This window comes from Ursus arctos, unplaced genomic scaffold (genome assembly GCF_023065955.2).
Source record: "Ursus arctos isolate Adak ecotype North America unplaced genomic scaffold, UrsArc2.0 scaffold_28, whole genome shotgun sequence".
Classification (NCBI taxonomy): Eukaryota; Metazoa; Chordata; class Mammalia; order Carnivora; family Ursidae; genus Ursus; species Ursus arctos.
The window spans coordinates 36,826,246-36,847,934 of NW_026622963.1; the positions used below are offsets into that span (position 1 = coordinate 36,826,246).

General features: G+C 45.4%; 1 protein-coding gene across 4 annotated transcripts in view; it reads right to left on the reverse strand.

Moving 5' to 3' along the window:
• Positions 1 to 21,689, reverse strand: part of IL16 (interleukin 16) — a 100,621-nt gene that overhangs the window by 46,665 nt on the left and 32,267 nt on the right. The window contains exon 2 of one of the 4 annotated variants that reach the window (XM_048220447.2): positions 18,939 to 20,320. The exons of the other annotated variants lie outside the window; for them this stretch is intronic. Within the exon in view, the coding sequence (XP_048076404.1) occupies positions 18,939 to 19,037 (99 nt within the window). The 5' untranslated portion in view covers positions 19,038 to 20,320. The remainder of the gene's footprint in view (positions 1 to 18,938; positions 20,321 to 21,689) is intronic. 4 annotated transcript variants of the gene reach the window in all.

A 21,689-nucleotide genomic window follows, 5' to 3' on the forward strand; every position in this document is an offset into this window, starting at 1 on the left:
AGTTCATAGTCTAGACGTTTGTTGCAGGAAATAATCGGACAAAATGCACAAAGACGTGGACAGAAATATGTTCATCCCATTGTCTATAAGAGAAAACAATGACGAGACCGTGTTGAGGGTGTTATGACAGTAACTCGTGCCTTCAATCCCTCTGCTAAAACCGAGGAAAAGCGTGGGATGGGGTGGGAATGCATCAATGAAATAGCAAAGGAGTAAGGACTTCTCAGAGGCCGAGAAGTAAATCAAGGCTGCACCACAATGTTCCTGGCAGGTTAGGCAGCCCAGAAGCTGGCTGATGTCCCGAGATCGCTTTATGAACCGGCTGGACTTGAACTGCACCGTCTATAGCTTTCTGGGATGTCGGGAGCAGACGGAAAGTGCTGATTTCTTCCCAAGATGCAGAGTTCAAGAGGACACGCCTCTGGCATAGAGGGAGCCTCCAATAATTACACCCTCATTTGAAATGTACCCTGGAAATAAATCCCTCCCACCCTCAGGAACTGCATGACAATTGTCAGTCTGGAAACGGCCCTAATGGAAGGAGGGAAAGCCTTCCTGATTTGCTGGTGATTAACAGTTACCAGATGGCCCTCACAGGACTTGGCAACCCTAATTCATACCACATGCATGCCTTGAAAAACCTCTAGACAAGAATTGAGTTCAAAATGGTTCCAGGCTGGCGGTGCCCCAGCCACCTGGCAGAAACAAATTCGAGTCTTCTCAGGACGAACAAGCTTTAATGTGGGTCGCAAAGGTTCCCACCGAGAAATAGCAAGACTTACAAGCTCTCAGAGAAAAAAAGGTTAAAATAATAATAATAATAATAACGAAACGTATATTGGAATAAGGCACCACGAGAGAGAATCAGAAGGAGAAAAATCAGGCCTGCAAAGATTTAGGGTGGTGGGAAAAGCAGACACAGAAAGCAAAATAAATATATTTACATTTTTAAAGAAATAGAAGAGATGATTGATCAATTTGAGGAGAGAGGAACCATGAAGGTTTCAAAGCACATTTGGAGAAAGTACCAAGAAATTACAATAATCATAAACTTCTTGATAGTTGAGAGTAAACAGGTGGATTGAGTAGTGGATGGAGAGAGCGCTGGGGAGGGGACAAGAGAATTGAAATGTCCATCTGAAGAAGACACCTAGATGGCAATCAAAGGGACAGGGAACGTTACGGAGGGGTCGGAAGCTTTAAGCCGGAGCGGGAATGCCTAGATCTAACCACCCTTCCAGAAAGAGACTCACTGCGCATGCGCGTGTATGCGGTTCTTCTGGTCCCGGTGAAATCATCCAGCCACAGGGCCACGAAACCCAACAAATCCCAAATAAGACGAATAAAAAGAAAAGCGTACTTAGCTCCCAGTTGAACTACGAAACATCGAAACGTACAGAAGATCTCGGTAAAACAGCCAAGGGAGGGAGGACAGATGGTCCTTAAATGAGCAAGGATTAAACCCAAAGCTCCTGTCTCAGTGGCAACTATGAAATAATTAATCCAATGTGGCGAGAGAAAGCGACCATCGATGTAGACTTGGAGGCCAGCTAGCATATCTTTAAGAGTGAGGGGAATGAAGGCCTTTCAGATAGACAACCTGAGGCAGTTTACCACCAGTATACCCTCCCCGATGAAATTCCAAATCAGAAGACAGAGGAAGGAGGAGGAGGGAGAGGGAGGGAGGGGGAGGAGGGAAGAGGAGGAGGGGAAAAGGAGGAAGAGGATATATATATTTATATATGTATGCATATATATACATATATAAATATATATATATGTAAAAATAGAGCTAAATTACCTGAAAGTAATAGAATATAAGCCAAGACAGAGCACTACTGGAATGAAAATATTTAGTGGGTTTTTTTGTTCCATTTACCCCGAGGAGGATAAAGTAAAAACTGATAAGCTTAACACTGAAAACCTGCTTGTACGTGCCAAATTTTCTGGGATAATCATAAAATTACAGACACAGAGTTATAAACAGAACCAATCAAGGAGAAAAAGGATGAGAAAATACAACCACCAAAAAGACAAAAAAGCAGAGGAAAAGAAAAAACACAGGAAAAACAGAAAAAATATTTAAAATGAAATAATTTTACATGCATGTGTGTACGTACTTTAAAGGCTCTGTGAACCAGCTAAAAGACAGGGATTGTCAGGATAAATTTCATTAAAAATACTTCTTCAGACACTTCACTTGACTTTTAAAGAAAAACTTGATTTTTAAGAGCCGTCTTGGGCTTAAACAGAATCGAGAGGGAGGGTCAGAGGTTTCCCACTCACCGTCTGCACCCCATCATCAGCGTCCCGAGCCAAGAGGGCACACACATTCGTTACCAAAGGTGAACCTACGTGGACACGTCATCATCACCCGAAGTCCCCAGTTTGCTTAGACCCCCTCTTGGTGGTGTGCGTCCTGCGGGTCTGGACAAATGTGTAATGACACGTACCCGTCACTGCAGCATCGTGCAGAGAACACACTTCACCGCCCCTGTGATCTGCCTGTTGACCTCTCCACCTGCCCCACGCGGGCAACCACTCATCTTTTAACTGTCTCCGTACATTTGCCTTTTCTGGGACGTCATGTAGGTGGACTCACGCAGTGCGTAGGCTTTTCAAATTGGCTTCTTTCTCTTAGTAATACGCAGGGCAGGCTCCTCCATGTCCGTCCAGGGCTTGACGGGTCATCTGCTTTCAGGGCGGAACAGTATTCCACGGTCCGGAGGCCTCACAGTTGTGAACGCGTTGCCCTGTTAGGGGCCATCTGGGTTACTTCCAAATCCAGGTCATTACGAACAAAGCCTCTCTACACACCTGTGCAGGATTTTGTGTGGGCACACGTTTTCGGATCCTTTGTGTAAATGCCCAGGAGCCCAAGGGCTGGGTCATACGGCAAGACTAGGTGTAGTTTTGTAAGAGACCACCAAACCGGCTCCCGGTGGCTGTGCCGTGTGGCACCCCCAGCAGCAGCGAATGAGAGGGTCTGCTGTTCTACGGCCTCACCAGCGTGTGCTGTTCCCAGCGGTTCCTACTCTGGCCGTTCTAGCATGTGCGGAGGGGCGGCTCCTTGTCGTTTCCATCTGCATTTCCCTGATGACCTATGATGGGGGACGTCCCTCCATGTGCTTCCGTGCCCTCTGTGGATCTTCTCTGGGGGTATGTACACTTTGGCCCACTTTTTCATTAGGTCGTTTGTGTATTTTGGATAATAGTCCTTTATATATTTTGTTGTATATTTTGGATAAAGGTCCTTTATCAGATGTGTTTTTGGCAAAGATTCTATCCTACTCTGCGGCTTGTCTTCGAATTCTCTTGACAATTGTCTTTCCCAGATCAGTCTCTTTAAATTTTTTCTGAAGATTTTATTTATTTATTTGAAAGAGAGAGAGAGAGCTGGCGGAGGAGCAGAGGGAGAAGGACAAGCAGACTCCACGCTGAGTGCAGATCCTGATGCCAGTCTGATCTCACGACATCGGGAACATGATCTAAGCCGAGATCAAGAGTCAGATGCTTAACCAACCAAGCCATCCAGGTGCCCGACAGTCTTTTTAATTTTAATGAAGTCCAGCTAATCGATTATTTCTTTTATAGATAAATCCGATAAATGCTGATCAAAATAAATCTGGTACCATTTTATAGAAAAAGTAGATTTAAACAAAACAATTAATAGAAGTAAAGTCACTATAGAATACGTGCTTTATATCACGAAGAAGATACAATTCTAAGCTTGTTTGCACTTTCTACAGCCCCCTATGTTGACATAACAAGGAAAATCTGCATAGATTTTTAACCTACTCCCTAAGCACTGTAGGATCAAGCAGAGAAACATCAGAAAGTGTATAGACCATTTAAGCAATACAATTAACCAGAGCAGGGCACAATTTCTTCTCAAACATACATAAAATATTTGCAAAAAATAGTCACGTACAGGGTCATCAAACAATTCTCAATAATTACAATGGCCTGGAATAGTATCACACTTTCTGACGACACCACCATCAGCCATAAAGCATGATAAGAAAAACAGCTGGAGAGACACAAAAGACAGATTCGTGTTGCCAGAGGTTAGGGGTGGTGGGAGGCTGGGTGTGATGGTAAAGGGGCAGCGGTAGAGGGGTTTGGGGGAGAAGGAGCAGCTCTGTAGCCTGACTGGAGTGGTGGTTACACCGAAGCGCACGTGGGGTAACACAGCACAGAACTACGCATAGGTCGTAGCAGTGTTAGGGCTCTGGGCTGGGTGTCCTATGGAGTTACTATGGAGGGTGCAACCACTGGGGGAGACTGGGTGACGGGTGTACTACCTGTACTCAGCCGCTCTGGGGGAAACTACAATTATTTCAAAATAATTCAAAAAAGCTTGGCAAAAGATTAACCGGAAAATACTCATATGTTTGAAAATTAAGAACCACACTTTCTAAATAACTCATGGGTCAAAGAAGAAATAATTTTGGAAATGTTAAAGCATTTAGAACTGAATGATCATGGAAATTTAGATATCAAATCTTGTGAAATGCAGCTAAAGATAAAGCTATGCTCATAGAAGAAGTTATCATCTTAAATGCTTATATTAAGAAAGATAAAGGCTGAACATAATTAATGAGCTAATCATCAAAGGAAGTAGGGAAGAAACAATACTAGAGATAAGAACAAGATTTACGAGACATGCAAGAGGGAGATGGACAAGATTAAAAGTTGGTTCTGGGAAAACATTTAAAATATTGGCGGAACTCCAATAAAATTAGTCAAGAAAAAAGAGAGAGAGAAAAAAAACACAACATGAGGGGTTAAGAGGGGACATGATTACAGATGCAATATAGATTGAAAGGGTAACAGAATATTATAAACAACTTTATAGAATAAATTTGAACAACCAAGGACAATGAAAAAATTCTGAGAAAAAAAACTATCACTAGCAACTCAAGAAAAGCTAGGTAATCTTCAGAAGTCTGTAAAAATTAAGAAACTCCCAAGCAAGAGAACTCTAGGGCCAGATGGTTTTACTGGAGCATTCTACCAAACTTTTAAAGAATTAACATCAATTGTACACAGACTTTTCTGGAAAATAGGAAAGAATACTTCCCAATTCATTTTATGATACTAGTATTACTTTGGTACCAAAACCAGACAAAGACACTACAAAAAAAAAAAAAAAAGAAACTCATAGGTGAATATTACTTGTGATTGCAGAGGTAGAAATCTTTTACAAAATACTACCAAATAAAATTCACCAGTAGATAAAAACAGCTATACATGATAACCGTGTGGGGTTATTCCACGGATGCAAGGATAGTTCATTCAAAAATCAATTAAGGTAATCTACCGTATTAACAGGCTAACAAAGAAAAATCATATGATCATATCAATCAAAGCAGAAAAGCATCTGATGAAATTAAACACCTGTTCATAACATAAGCTCTCAGAACACCAGGGCTAAAAGAGAACGACATCTACAACTTCATAAAGAGTATCTACACAAAGCCCATAGCTAACAACACTCTTAATGGAAACTGAATGCTTTGCCTCTGAGATCGGGCACAGAGCAAAAATACCTAATCTCAGTCCTCATTCAACTTGGTACTGAAAGTTCTAGCCATTGCAATAAGACAACAAAAAGAAATAAAAGGCATACAAATCAGAAGGGAAGGAATAAATCTGCCCTTATTTGGAGATGACATGATTGTCTGCATAGAACATCCCAAGGCATCTATGAAAATAATTCGTAGAACAAATAAGTGAGTTCAACAATTTGCAGGGTACAAACTAAACATAACAAAAATCAATTATATTTCTTTCTATGAGCAATGAGCACACGGATGCTAAAATTTAAATGCATACCATTTACAATTACTCAAAAGCATACTTAGGCGTAAATGTAACAAAACATATATAGGACTTGTATGCTGCAAACCACAAAACACTAATGAAAGAAATCAAAGATCTCAGTGGATAGAGAGACATAACCATATTCATAGATTGGAAAACTCAGCATAGTAAAGACTAAGTCTCCCCAAATTCATACATAAAGTTCATGTGATTCCTGCTAAAATCCCAGCAAGATTTTTTATAGACATAGACAAAATTACTCTAAAATTTATATGGAAATGCAGAGACTAGTTAAAAACAACTTTGATAAAAGAACAATAAAATAGGAGAAATCCACCCACCTGATTTCGAGATGTATTATGTAGCTACAGTAAACAAAAATGTGTGGTATTGGAAGAGGGATATCCATATAGAATAGAGAACCCAGAAATATATCTACACAAATAGCCCACCTGATTTATAACAAAGGTGCAAACACCACTCCTTGGAGGCAAGACAGCCCTTTTAACAAATGATGCTATAGCGAGTGACCATTGATGGGGGTGGGGAGGCAGGTGGGGAAAGAGGAAGCTTGGCCCACATCTCTCATCTCATACAAAAATTAACTCAAAATGGACCTATGTGTAAAATGCAAAACTATAAAACTTCTGGAAAAAATAGAAGAAAATTTTCAGGATCTAGAACCTGGGATAGAATTCTTAAACTTGACACCAAAAACAATTCATAAAAGGAAAAATTGATAAACTGGACTTCATCCAGATTAAAAACTTTTGCTCTGTGAAAAATCCTGTTAAGAGGATGTAAAGACAAGCTACAGTTCTGGAGAAAATATTTGCAAACCACATAGACAATAAAACACGAGTACCTGGAATATATAAAGAATTCTTGAAGCTCCGCAGGAAAAAAAACAAACAATCTAATTCAAAAATGGGCAAAAGACATGAACAGACATTTCGTTGAGGAGGCAAATAAGCACATGAAAAGGGGTTCAATGCCATCAGCCATTGATGAAATGCCGATTAAAACCACAATGAGCTGTCACTACATACCTATCGGAATGGCTAACATAAAAAATACTGGGATCTAATACTGTCCAGGATGCAGAGAAATTGGATCACTCATACTTTGTTTACGTGTCTGTGAAATGGGATGGCCACTCCGGAAAACCGTTGGGCAGTTTCTTTAAAATAAAACATGTAACTATTGTACAACCCCAAAATTGCTCTCCTGGGCATTTAACCCAGAGACATGAAAATCTATGTTTCACCTGCACAGGAATGTTGAGATCATCTCTATTCATGACAGCCAAAAGTGAAAACAACAGAGTCCTTCCGCTGTGAGCGGTTAAACTATCTGTGGCACATCCAAACCATGCAACGGGACTCCACAATCCGAAGGAGCTACTGATGCACTCAACAGCCTGGTGAATCTCCAGGGACTTATGCCGAGTGAAGACAGCCAGCCCCCAAAGGTCAGACACGGTCTGATACCATTTGTACAATGCTCTCGAAATGACGAATGCATAGGAATAGTTGCCATGGGGGAAGAGGGGAGTGGGGGTGACTATAAAGGGCAACGTGAAGAATCTTTGCAAGGATGGAGATATTCCATACATTGACTGCATCAATAACAATAACCCAATTGAGATATTATACTATCGTTATCCAAGATATCTGCCAGCACTTGGGAGAAGTTAAGGTCTATGGATCTCTCTGTTATTTTCTCACAACTTTATGTGAATCTACAATAATCTTGAAATAAAGAATTTAATCTTAAGAACTACTTTAAAATTGCATTACTGATGCCAGAAAATAGCTAGAAAATAGAATTTTTTTAAAGGGTAACATTTACAATTGTATCAGAAAATAAAGAATGCCTAGGAACTAATCTAAGGAAAGATACATAAGATCTTTCTGAAGAAAATTACAAAACTTATTGAAGGGCATAAAATAAGTCCTGAATAATGGAGAGATAAGTCAAATTCACAAAAATGGGAGGCTTAATATTGTAAAGTCATTTATAAATTTAATACAGTACTAATCAAAATTTCAAGTGTTTTTTAGAACATCACAAACTGATCCCTAAATTTCTGTCAAGAATCAAAGGGTGTCAAATAGGCACATATTAAATAAGCAAAGACAGAGAAACTTCCATACAAGAGAACATACCCATTTTTAAATGGAATAATTAAGATAGTAGAGTTTTGACAGGAAGATAACAAACTGGCCAACAGAACAGAATAGGGAGCCCAGAATCACTTCATGTTCATACGAGGAAATCCAATTTGTAAGAGAACTAACACTGTACTTTTGGGGGGAAAGAAAACACTCCAACAGAGGGTGTTGGGACAACTGGTCAACCATGTGGACACAACGTAATGCACTCCCACATCCGCAAACATCAATTCCAGGTGGATTAAACACATAAATACAAGAGGCAAAACATAAGATGTTGAGAGGACAACAGAAGAGGATAGACATTATAACAGAATGTGTTTACTTTAGGAAGGGATAAAAGTTCCACACAAGATGCAAAACAGCACAAACTGTAGAGCTCATGATTGGTATATTCCTCATTAAAATTAAGGACTTCATGGGGCGCCTGAGTGGCTCAGCTGCTTAAGTGTCTGACTCTTGATTTTGGCTCAGGTCATGATCTCATGGTCATGGCATCGAGCCCTGCGCTGCACTCGGCAAGTCTGCTTGAGATTGTCTCCCTCTCCCTCTCCCCCTTCTCCAGTCACACACTCTCTCTCTCTAAAATAAATAAATCTATTTAAAATAAAATAAAATGAAAAACTTCTACTCATCAATTAAAATGACAAGTTAAAAGCTGGAAAAAGAAAAAAGACCAACAACCGAAAAGAAAAACAGAAGAAGTTCGGATGGTCGTATCACATAGGAGGAAGTTCACACGTCCCATAAACATGAGAATATGTGCAACTTGGCTAGCGATTAGGAAAATGCGAATATAAATTAATGTGAAAAACAATTTAATAGGCCCTCAGCGTGGAAAAAACTTTAAAAGCTTGAGGATACCAAGAACTGATGGGAACGCAGAGCAACCAAGAGTGTCGTAGGGTAGACTGGCACGACCACTTCAGAAACTAATTAATTTGGCGGTAGCTAGTACAAATCCAGACGCCATACCCCAAGGCTCTCTAACTTCACACCTAACTTCATACCTATGGATACTTACAAAGACGCACAAGGAAGCAGGTACAAAAATGCCCACAGCAGTACAGTCCCTAAGTTAGAGAGCAGTAAAGGGAAATACCCCAAATGTCTACCAGCAGTAGAATGGATACGGTGTGTTCACACAGTGGAACACCACAAAGCAGTGAAAAATAATCAGTAAACTACCGCAAAATGAAATGGAACGAATGAATTTCTAGAATATAATTCGAGCGACAGAAGCAGGTCTACCGAAGGGCAGTCGCTGTGCAACCGCATCTGTATCATCATCAAAAATAAGTCGGACGGACACTTCCAAAGCTCCACGACAAGATGGTGTCCACTCACTTTCTTCCTCCCTCCTAAGTACAACTAAACGCCCTGGAAATTATTCAACAGGTAGCCATAAAAGAATTCTGAAAGCCAGAAAGAAGACCGCTAACTGAGTAGGGAGCTCAGGACTTGCAGAATGACAACAGGGGGAGTTCCCCGGGCTTGCTTCTTACCTACTATATACCCAGCCTGGTGCTGGAGAGGCCCGTAACCCAGCACTGCAGATGGGCAAACACAAGAAACAAACAAACAGAAAACAATGCTCTCTCTAGCCTGGCCGAAAGACCGGGAAAGGGGGGGCGATCAATAAGCCCCAGCCCCTGCCCCTGACCCCCAACCAGGGCACCAGCAGGTGGCCCAGTCTCCATTCAGCAACAGTGGCAGCAAAGCCCCAGGCTGACCCAGCCCCCACTGCAGAACTAGGGCACAAGCAGGAAGTCCATCCACCTGCAGGGGCAGCATCAGCTGAAGGCTTCATTTTCCTGCCCTCCGCCTACTGGCAAAAAAGACCCACGCCCAGCATCTCCTGCCCATCCCCACCCTGCACGGCAGATGGTCACCGGTGACACCAGGCAGGGCAGAGAAGCTCTTTCCACCCCAATGGGCAGGGCTGCAAGGAGTATGTGAGACCTCCGGCAGCGCCAGGAAAATAAAGCCGACCGGAATAGCACAACAGGGGCTCCGAAAACCGAAATGTCATTACAGCAGAAGTCCACAAAAATAGTCCAGAACGACATGCTAAATTTAAGTAGGTATGGCCGGCTGAGACACAGGACTTAAATCGAACCAGGAGACTCTGGACATAAGAATGGAAATAGCCGAGATACAATTAACAGTCACATTTAGCATCCAGAACCAGGAATACAAAATTTGAACGAGAGGAGACAACACTGAGGCAAACCTGACGTCAGCATCCGCCGGCGAGGATTACAAGGCAGCCTGCGTAAACACGCTTTAACGGTCCCTTACCAACTCTCTCCGAACAAAGAAAAAATGAGGAGATATTAACAAAGAAATAGAAGGTTTTTTTTAGAAGCACATGGAGATTTAAAGAACCGAATATAAGAAACCCAAACAGATCAACCCCAAGATGCCTCAGAATCAAATTTCTGAGAACTAAAGACAAAGAAAAAAGCCTTAAAAACAACCAGAGAGAAACGACACAGCTATCAAAACAAAACAAAACAAACAAACAAAAAACCAACACAAATGACAGATTTTATATCTGAAAATGTGGGGGGCCGAAGGAAGGGCTGCGAGACTTTTCAAGTGCAGGAAGATCCACGCCAACCGTGTATCCCAAATCTGTTGAGAATACCCTTCTGGAATGAAGGGGAAATAAAGATATTCTCAGACGAAGGAAAAGCCAACAGAAGGCTCCGCTAGCAGGGCTGGGCTGGAGGAAGCTCTCCAAATAGAAAATGACGAAACAGCCGCAAAGTTCAGAAAGGAAAGAAACACGGCAGAATGGGTAAAAACAGAAGGAAACCTCGTAGATCATCTTTCCCTTCATGAGTTTCTTGAACTATGCTCCATGGTTGGAGCGGAAGTTATAACCCTACCTGCTGTGGGCCCAGTGGACGCGGGGGAAACACTGGAGAGAATTCTATTTAGGCCAGGGGGACGAGCGGGCTTCAGGGGAGTGAGTTTTCTACACGTCCCTCGAGGGAGTAAAACTCCAGCATTAATGTGGCCGTACAGCCCCCATGATGAAAACTGTCAGACCTCAGAAGTGAGCCCAAACGGAACTCAAAATCAAGTTCCAGGGGTCCGTGGGACGGCGCGAGAAGAGAAATGACGGAGGGAGAAGTAGAGGGAGCAGGCACCACAGGCTGGCAGCAGACAGAAGCACTCAGGGGACCTCCCAGTTCATGGCAAGACTCGTTTCTTAAACGTGGGTATCAGTATGCAGCATGCAGGGCACCTCCTTTTTTTTTTGAGTGTACATACATCGTATAGATTTCTTTTCATAGTCTCGACATTTCCTAAAATATTTTTTGAAGATCCTGAAATAATAAATTCTGATGCATCCATATGGTGCATTAAAGGTGCAGCCTTTAACATTTTTCCAGACCTTGTCCTAAACTGGGCGGAAGCACACGCAGACACCGTCGACTCTTCCTGCCGGGAGCTGGGGCTGGAATTCATTCTTCAGGGGGATCTGACACGTGTGTGTTTCTGTGATACATTCGTGTAGTGCCATCGGGGGGCATGGCATGCCCTGGAAATGCAGAGCAAGGAGGCTATAGGGAGGGCTGAGCTCGGGTGCAGGAGGAGGGGAGGGTCACGGAAAGCTTCCTGCCAGTGGTCCACTGCAGCTGAGCCCTCGAGAGAGGATGACCGAGACTGGGGCTCATCGAAATAAGTCAGGAAGGTACTGCAGGCAGAGGGGGCAGCAAGGGCAGAGGCTCGGAGACAGTAACCAGAGGGCTGTATGCAAAGAACAGGGGAAGCCTTCGGTGGATCGTAAGGGACATACGAAGGGCCATGTGGAGAAACGGAATTGAAAAGGGAGACGGTTCACTACTTCCTCCTCGTCTTCCCACCGAACCCCCTCTCACTAACCAAATGCTGTCCTGATAGAAACCAGGTTCAGAAGACCAGCTTCCAGGCAAATAGTTCCAAAAGCCCTTTGAGAATGGAAACGGGGACAAGAAGTCGCGTGGAGTCGGGGAGCCCTGCGGCAAGTGCACGTGAATCGTACCTGCGGGCCTCCCCTCCCACTTCTAGCACGAGGACCACCCTTGCCTCCCTCCCATCCTCCCCCCACACGCAGGGGATGCGGCCGCTCCGTGGGAGTCCTGGAGCCCCGAGCTTCCCTCCCAGGGGCGGCTCTCAGCCTCGGCGAGCGGCTCTTCTGCGGCAGGAAGAGGCAAGCGGCCAAAGGATTGGGTTTCCCACTTGCCGAGGCAGCTGGGCCTCAAAGCCACAGGCTGAGCTGCCCACGGGCAGAGAGAGGCAGGGACTCGGCCGCTCCTGGGGGCCCTGACCACCCTCCCTCCGCGCCCTGCACCAGCCCGCGATTCAGACGCTGGACCTGACCTCATCCCTCCTGAGTCACACGGCATGAGTGCTGACGGGGCCTAACCGATATTTTGAATTTGTGAAGAAAAGCAAGACTGGCCACATCACAGGGGCCATTCCCATGTGGATCAAAGCATCGTGCGTTCTCGGAGCGCAGCCCCGAGGGAGGACCTCCCACACGTCCGCCCTCTTCTGCGGCCCTGCTGCTCCCGGACCGAGTGCCCCGGAGCCCAGGCCCCAGCCAGTGCGGATGCCCGAAGCAGCGTTCAGGGCGACCCACACGGCGGCTCGAAGCGCCAAGGCCAGCTCAGGCTCCGTCAGCAGACTCTCTGTCTCAAGGGTGGCCGCCATCTACTCATTTCTGCAGCCATTCTTTCCACAAATATTTGCAGAACTATTGCGAGGTGCCAGTTCCCCATCCCATGCAGGGCCATAATAGGATTCCCGGCTCCAAAGTGAGTAAATATAGCGCTCGTGGTGCTCTGCTACTATTTAGCGGGAGAGAGAGCAAGAAACAAATGAGGTAGGAGGCATCAGACTGCACCCAGGAGAGCTGGGGCCCCCACCCCCCGTTTCCCCTTTGTCTACACTGCCGAGGGCAAATCACACCCCTGGTGTGCACAGCTGCGGGGGTGCCAGGGGGCTGTTTGCGGGGAGGCAACGATTGTAGAACTGCAGGTGTCCACACTGGACAGGGGCTGGGCAGGGCCGGAAGCAGCAGGACAGAGGGGATTGTGGCCAGTGGCCAAGAGCCAGAAGATGGCTCTCCCTGTGTCACCCCACTCTCGTGCAGAACCCTGAGAACTTCTCTGAACTTGACTATCCGAGGTCTTGGGAAGGGATATTTGTCAAGGTAGGAGGAAAGAATAGATATTTTTAGACATGTGTGACCTTGATCTATAACTTTTAAATACTTAGACATTTGGCATGTCGCGCTCCATCGGAACTCTGGCCCCATCCTGCCCACGTGAGAGGCAGGTCCACTTCTGGCAGAAGGACGGTGATGCTGGGACAGACCCAGAAGTGCGGGAAAGAACGAAGAATCATGGAGAGGGTAAACATGGGAATTAACGTAAATGGATACTGACTAGACAGAACAAGAATGAGGATGTATTCCTGGGATTTACATATAAATAGAATTAAAATGCATGAGAAAAACATCCGAGAAGTGGGCAGCTGCAAATGGTGGTGTGGGTTCTAAGGTCTTCCTACCGCCTGGGACCTGATAAAGGTGCTAACTGATGAGACTCAAATACATTCGGGATTATGTTTTATATTTTAATGATTAAAAGAACGGTATAAAAAATGTATAACTAACAGGCCAATTGAAGGGGAAATGGAGTAGTAAAAAAATATATTAAGCTAAAAGAGAGCAAGAAGAGGGAGAAAACCAAGTGTAAGTCAACACCCAGTATCATAAGATAAACACTGTGAGGCGGAAGAAAATGAACCTGATTACATGCTGCTTAGATGAAATACTCCTTAAATACATGGACACAGGTTGATGGTAAAAAGGAAAAAAGAGGGGGAAAGTAACCAAAAGACAGTAGGTTACGTTTTACTGACTGAAAATAATTTAGCAAATGTCATCACTAGACAAAAGATGGAGATTTGTAGATTATAAAGGTGATAATGCACCAGGAAAGTTTTTCTTTTAATTCTAAAAGTCTATGTACATAAAATTTACCTTCAAAATGGACAGAACTAAAAGGAGAAACAGACCCACAATCGTAACTGGAGACTTCAACCCTCCGCTCTCAGTAATCAACAGCGGAACAGGATCAGTAAAGAGAAAAAGATCTGGAAAGTGTGATTCTTGAACTTGGTCTAAGAGACATACATACAACACTGCGTCCAACAACCACACACATATTCTTTCTCAACAAGTTTCCGTTGTTTAATTTATTCACAGTACGCTCTCTTCTCCGACTATAGAACAATCCATCTAGGAACCAATATAGAGACAGAGACACTAGAAACTCCCCATCTGCGTGAAAATTAAGCAACACATTTCTAAATAAACCATGGGTCACCCAAGAAATCACAATAGTACACATGCACTATCTAAAAAAATGAAAATATGGAATATCAAAATTTATGGATGAAGCCACTAAACTTAGAAGGAAATTCATAGCCTTAAATTAGAAAAAAAATAAGAAGCTGAAGATCGAGTATCCAAGCTAACATCTCAAAAAGCTAGGGGGGAAAAAAAAGAAGGAAACATTGGATGTGAAGAGTGGAGAAGAAAGGAATACTAAGGGTAAGGGCAGAGGTGAATTAGACAGAACCCAGGAACAGAGAAGTCCAGCAAAATGAGAAGCTGATCCTTGGAGAAAGGACATGCTCTGGAATGGCAGATCGTTAAAAGGAAAGAGAGAGAGAAAGCCAGGTATCACTACGGGGAATGAACACAGGACCGTAATATGCACACACCCACAGGAGTGCAGGTAAAGCCGGGGAGTCAGAATAAGATGAGTGGATTGTGTCAATGCCCCCGTGCTGGTTGTGACACCGTGCTACAGTTTTGCAAAATGCTACCTTTGGGAGAAACCGGGAGAGGGTACGCAGGATCTCTCTGTAGTATTCTTATTTTTTTTAAATATTTTATTTATTTGAGAGATAGAGACAGCAAGAGAGAGCACAGAGGTACAGGGAGAAGCAGACTCCCCTCCGAGCAGGGAGCCCAACACAGGGCTCCGTCCCAGGGACCCTGAGGTCACAACCTGAGCCGAAGGCAGATGCTTAACTGACTGAGCCACCCAGGCGCCCCTCTCTGTGTTATTCTTCACAACATCATGTAAATCTAACAATTATCTCAACAAAAATGCCAGTGAAAATGTACTTCGATTTTATGAATGACTTTACGCTAATAAATTCAGAACCTCGGATGAAAAAATTTCTGGAACAAAAATGCATATTACCAAAACTGATACTGGAAGAAAAAAAAAAAAACCTGAATATTCTTGTATCTATTAAGTAGATTCAGTGAAAATTTAAGACCTTTCCCCAAAGAAATCTCTAGGTCCAGGCAGGTTCACAGGTAAATTCTCCCAACCATTCAGAAAAGGATAGTGCCAGTATTAGTCAAACCATTCCAAAAGATGAAAAAGAGGAAATGTCTCCTAACTCATTTCGTGAGGCCAGCACACACAGCTGTAATATGAAAACCAGACAGGGGCATCACAAGAAGCAAATATTAGGTTAACCTTTCCAACAAACAGAAATGGCAAGACTCACAAGCAAAATATTAACATATCAAAGCCACAGTTACATCCAAAGGATAACAGATCTTAACTAAGTCGAGTCCTGGGGTACCAGCAGTGTTAACGTTGAATTAACATTTCAAAAAGTCAGTCAGTGCAATTCACTATATTCACAAGAATAAAGCAGAAAAAAGACGATTATCTCAATAAATGCAAGGGGAAAGTCATTTGATAAAACTGGACAACCGATGAGGGGAAAAATAAAACCTCTTCTCCAAATACAAACTTCCTCAATCCGACAGAGTATCTACAACAAAACAAAACAAAACTCGGGCAAGCATCGTACTTATTTGCAAAATAATGAAGCTTTCCCCTTGAAATCAGGAGACAAGGCTGCCTACTGGCAGGACTGCCAGGCAGGCGTGGGCCAGTGAAACAGGGAAGGAAAGTATAAAAACTGGAAGGAGGAGATAGAGCTCTGATTATTCAAACACGGTGGAAGCATGACTGTCTCTGCCAAAAAACAAACCTAAACACTAGAGTCAAACTGGAGAGCTCGCTCATGCAGATGGACTAGGAGATGCAATACGAAGAAAGTATCAGTGCTCTTCAAATAAACCTACACAGTCCAGGCCATCCCATAAAACTCCCAGCAGCATAACCAAGTCTAGTTTGAAGAACAAAGCTGGAGGACTTACCAGATATCAAAAAAATATTATAAAACTATCATCATTAAAACTGTGTGATGTTAGTGCAAAGAAAAAAAAAAGACTAATGGATCATAATGTGAGAACAGAAAGACTCAGATAGACACGTGATAGATACACGCGTAGATACGTAGACAGATGACAGATATGGTTCTGGACTTTTTTATGGTAATACTGCCATGCAGCGGAGCCTGGACAGGCTCATCGAAAAATCGTGCTGGATCAATTAGATATCCATACAGGGAAAAATGTTTAAATATATATTTCACAATGTATACAAAATCAACTGCATATGAATTAAAGATCCAAATGGGAAAGACAGAACAGCACCACTTCTAGGAGAAACGTGGGGAAATGTCTCTGTGAATTTGCAACAGACAATGACTTCTTTAAAAGGATCCCGTCATCCGCCCCCTGGGAGACCTTGACCGACCAGGAGCAGTCTGGTTTGGTCTTTCAATACTTGACTTGCTTTATGAATTACTAAACTTACAAAACTATAAAATAGGAAAATAAAAATAAAAAGATCCCGTTGTGCAATGCAAATCAAACCACACCGAGGTACCCCTCACACCTGTCAGGATGGCTAAAATCAACAACGCAGGAAGCGAGTATGGGCGAGGATGCGGAGAAAGGGGAACCCTCATGCACGGTTGGTGGGAACGCAAGCTGGTGCAGCGGCTGCGGAAAACAGTATGGAGGTGCCTCAAAAAAATTAAAAATAGAACCAGCCTATGATCCAGCAATTGCACTACTGGGTATTTACCCCCAAAATACAAAAACACGGATTCCAAGGGATACATGCACCCCGATGTGTATAGCAGCATTATCTACGATAACGAAGATACGGAAAGAGCCCACATGACCATCGACAGATGAATGGATAAAGAAGGTGTGGTGTATACATACAATGGAATGTTACTCAGCCATGAAAATGAATAAAATCTTGCCATTTGCAACCACATGGATGGAAGTAGACAGTATTATGGGAAGTGAAATTAGTCAGTCAGAGAAAGACAAATACCATATGATTTCACTTATATGTGGAATTTAAGAAAAAAATGAGCATAGGGTAAAAAGACAGAGAGATAAACCGAGAAACAGACTCTTAACTCTAGAGAACAGACTGCTGGTGACCACCGGGGGGGTGGGGGGGAATGGGGGATTGGTGATGGGGACTGAGGGGGCACCTGTTGTGATGAGCACCGGAGCTGCATGGAAGCGCTGAAGCACCAGAGTGTACACCTGAAACTAATATTACACTGCATGTGAACTACATTGGAATTAAAATAAAATATTAAAAAATAATAATTTAAAAAATATAACTGGGCGCCTAGGTGGCTCCATCTGTTAAGCGTCTGCCTTCAGCTCAGGTCTTGATCCCAGGGTCCTGGGATCAAGCCCCACATCTGGCTCCCTGCTCAGTGGGGAGTCTGCTTCTCCCTCTACCCCTCCCCCCTGCTCGCGATCCCTCAATCTCTCACACTCACTCTCTCAAATAAATAAATAAATAATTTTTTAAAAAGATTTTATTTATTTATTTGACAGAGATAGCCAGCGAGAGAGGGAACACAAGCAGGGGGAGTGGGAGAGGAAGAAGCAGGCTCATAGCAGAGGAGCCTGATGTGGGGCTCGATCCCATAACGCTGGGATCACGCCCTGAGCCGAAGGCAGACGCTTAACCGCTGTGCCACCCAGGTGCCCCAATAAATAATTTTTTTAAATGTGTTTTAAAAAAATAAAACTAAAAGGATCCTTTTGTAAATATGGAGGCTGGCTTGTGCTGTGGGATGCAGATATGTCTCCCTCCCTCCACTATCTCCCCTGCCTTTCCCTCCTCATCCTACCTGCACACCCACGGCTCCACTCCTCCTAACGCTCCCGCCGAGCATGACCTGCGTCCTTCATCCACGAGAGCTGAGCCTCCAGGAGGGGCGGACAGGAGGGACTTGTGCTGGACCTGCGCTCATCCTCGCATTCTGAGATGACCGAGATTTCACAGTCATTTGGCTGGACCCATTCGCCTCCAGGGAAGTCCCATCTGAGGAGCATAAATCCTGCTACTATAGAGGCTCTGGAGAAATGAAAGACAACCCAGAAGGCTCCTTCCAGGATATAACTCTGCTACTCGTCCTCTGCATGAGATCCTTCCGTAAGAGAGCTGAACAAGGAACGCCATAGCTTGGAGCGGGGGACAAGGGACAGGATTCATTATGCTCACACCTGTCCCCTTCTCAGACCACGAGCTCCCTGAGCGAAGGAACAGTATTCACATGTTTCTTAATCCTCGGGGGACTGCTATCCCATACGGAGCAGATGCTTCACCAGCATTTGGAGAAACAGAGGAAGGAGAGGAGGGAGACGGGAGGAGGGAGAACAAGGAAGGAGGCGATGAGCACAGTCTGGGTAAAGCTTCAGTTCCACCTGCCTGAGCTTCCTTCCCTCTGGCCCAACATCCCACCTAAAGGGCATTTTAAAATACTCTTTCCATTCGGAAAAAAAAAAAAAAAGACAGTAGGTCTGGAACAGCCCCATATGTCCTCCCTTTCAAGGTCTAGGCCTGATAAATTGAGTATTTTTGTTTGTTGGGTTAGAGAGTCTAGTTTTCAACATTCTCCAACTTGAATTCATCCCTGGGGTCCGGGAAGATCCCCCTGAAGAAGGAGCCTCACCAGTGCCTTAACGGATGACGCGGGCTCAGATGCTCGCCCCGGACTCTGCGCATTCCCTCCCCGACGCAGGCTCACGTGTTCACTCTGGACTCGGCGCATTCTAGCCCCTCCGCGGGTTCACGTGCTCGCTCCGGACTCTGCGCGTTCCCACCCCATAGGGGCTCACATGCTCACTCCGGACTCTGCGCCTTCCCCCTCCATGCGGGCTCACGTGCTCGCTCCGGACTCTGCGCGTTCCCGCCCCAATAGGGGCTCACGTGCTCGCTCCGGACTCTGGACGTTCCCGCCTCCATGCGGGCTCAGATGCTCGCCCTGGACTCTGCGCATTCCTGCCTCCATGCGGGCTCAGATGCTCCCTCCGGACTCTGCGCATTCCCGCCCCGACCTGGGCTCAGATGCTCCCTCCGGACTCTGCACATTCCCGCCTTGACCTGGGCTCAGATGCTCGCTCCGACTCTGCGCATTCCCGCCCAGCGCTGGCACAACCGCGGGCACTCATTTCCTCAGCCCTGGTTATGCCAAGCACAGCGCATCCAAGACAGCTTTTTTTTTTTTTTCGTTTGGCTGTTCATCTAACTTCCTCTTCTTTAATTTTCATATTAGGCGTTTCTAGAGGAGAGACTGATGTCACGGGGCCTCTTTCCAGATGTTGTTTTGAAATTAGTGTAACCATGGCATTGCTGGAGACTGAGGAGTCCATCTGGGCCAACTGAGTCAGGCCTGGGTGCAGGGCGTGGCAGGAGCCAGGGCAGGGACAAGAGTGTCCCTGCGAAAAGGGGAGGGTGGGGGTGTTATTCAATACTGAAGTAGCCCCCCCCCCCAGGAAGGGCACTGGGACCAGCCGTCACCTTTGACCCTTATGCCCTAGCACTCTTGATAAGGGAACCTGTTCAGACATTGAAACTTGCTTATAACTTGGTCATGCATGGTTCAAGGTCACCTGTGCTCCTGAAAAGGAAAAACAAGAGCTCGGGTTGTGTTCCAAGCTGGCCAGTAGCCCTCCCTGCCTTCTGGGGCCATCCTTGCCCTCAGCGTGACTCAACCGTGCACATTACCCTTTCCTCGCCTCCGAGCCTCCGTTCATCCTCCACCCGCTCACGCCACTCCCTGTGACCGGGACTTCTTGACCTGGATATCCTGCAGTCAACAGGCACCTCCCCCAGGGTGCCCTTCCACAGATAGAACCGCATATCCCGCAGGGTTCCCGGACTCCCCTTGCATGTCGGCACCCACACACTGAAACAGGAGAGATGTGTTCTGTCCGCGTCTCCAGTAGCAGGGCAGAAGCTACAGCCGTTGCACGCTCCTGGCACGTGGGAGGCGCTCAGGAAATGCTACTGGGTCCGTTAATTAATCACTCAGCGACAGTCAGTGTCCCCCTCCTAAACCAGAAACAGTAATGATAATGCTAATTAAGCAATTACTATGTGCACTATACTGGTTCAGGTCAATTTTCTTATGCAAATACTTATCACTTAATCCTGATTTTAAAAAACCCATAGGAGCTGAACAATACTGTTCACATTCACCCTTTAATTGGTGAGAAAATGGAGGCACAGAGAAGTAACGTGAATTTCTGGGATGGTACAGCTACCAAATGGACAAGTTGGACTTAAACCCAAACAGTCAGACTAATGAGTCCACACCCCTAAACCCTGTGCCATATGGCACCCTGCCCCCCAGAAATACTCATGCTGCTGTGACTACCTTCCTCCCAAGGTTTTGGGGAGACAATAAGAGCTGTGGATACATTGTTTAAACCATGAAAGTATGGTGCCCTGTGCATCACAGAGACAAAAGAGGTGAAGCGTGTCTGACTCCTAGCCAGTTTCCTCCCCAAGCCGTTCATCTGGCTCCCCCCCCCACCCCCCACATTCAGCCTCCTGCCACCAGACAGGTACTGCCTACAGAGCTCCAGACACACGCTCGCGAGCGCGGTGGCCCACGCAGAAGCCCTCAGTGCCTCCCCACCTCCATGTCTTCGCGGATGCGGCTCCTTCCACCTGGGATTCCCCGCCACCTACCCCTGCTGAGCCCAACCCCGGGTCCATCAGGGAACATCCCACCGTTTCCAGATCACGTGTCCAGCCCGGGGTGTGTCCCACCTCAGCACACACAGCGTCTGCTTTCCCCGGGGTTGCTCAGGTCGAAAGCTGCAGTGAAGCTTGCTGCCTCCCATCTTTCTGGTCCACAAATGCCCTGGGTTTGCCTTGAAAATAAATCCGTACTCTGACCATTCTCAGCGCGACTACCCGTCTCAGAGCCACATCACCCGTGGCCGGGGTTACTGCCAAAGCCCTCACTGGTCTCCTAGGCTCCACTCTCCCCTCAGCAGCCAGAGTGCACCCCTCCTGGGCTGTGCCACTCGCCTGCTGCCTCAGTCTCCCGTCCTTCTTAGAACAAAATTCCGAGCATGCCCTGGTTACCACCCGGCTTCGCCTTCTGCCGCCCTCCCCTGTCTGCAATTCCCCAGGCACAGTCCTCTCCTTGCCTCGGGAAATCACTCATTTCTTCATGTCTTTGCACATGCTGTTCCTACCGCCTGCAATGTTCTTCCCCATCTGAAACGTTCAGAGGACTCACTCGTCCACCTCCTGCAGGTCACCGCTCAAATCCCTTCTTCGGAGAAGCCTTCGGGATCACCTTCCCAAAAAGGACAGTGAACTCTCTCTTCATCACTCTCTATCCCCTTTGGCTGCCTAAGATCTCCTCAAAGCCCTTCACTGTTTGATGTCATATCACATATGCAGT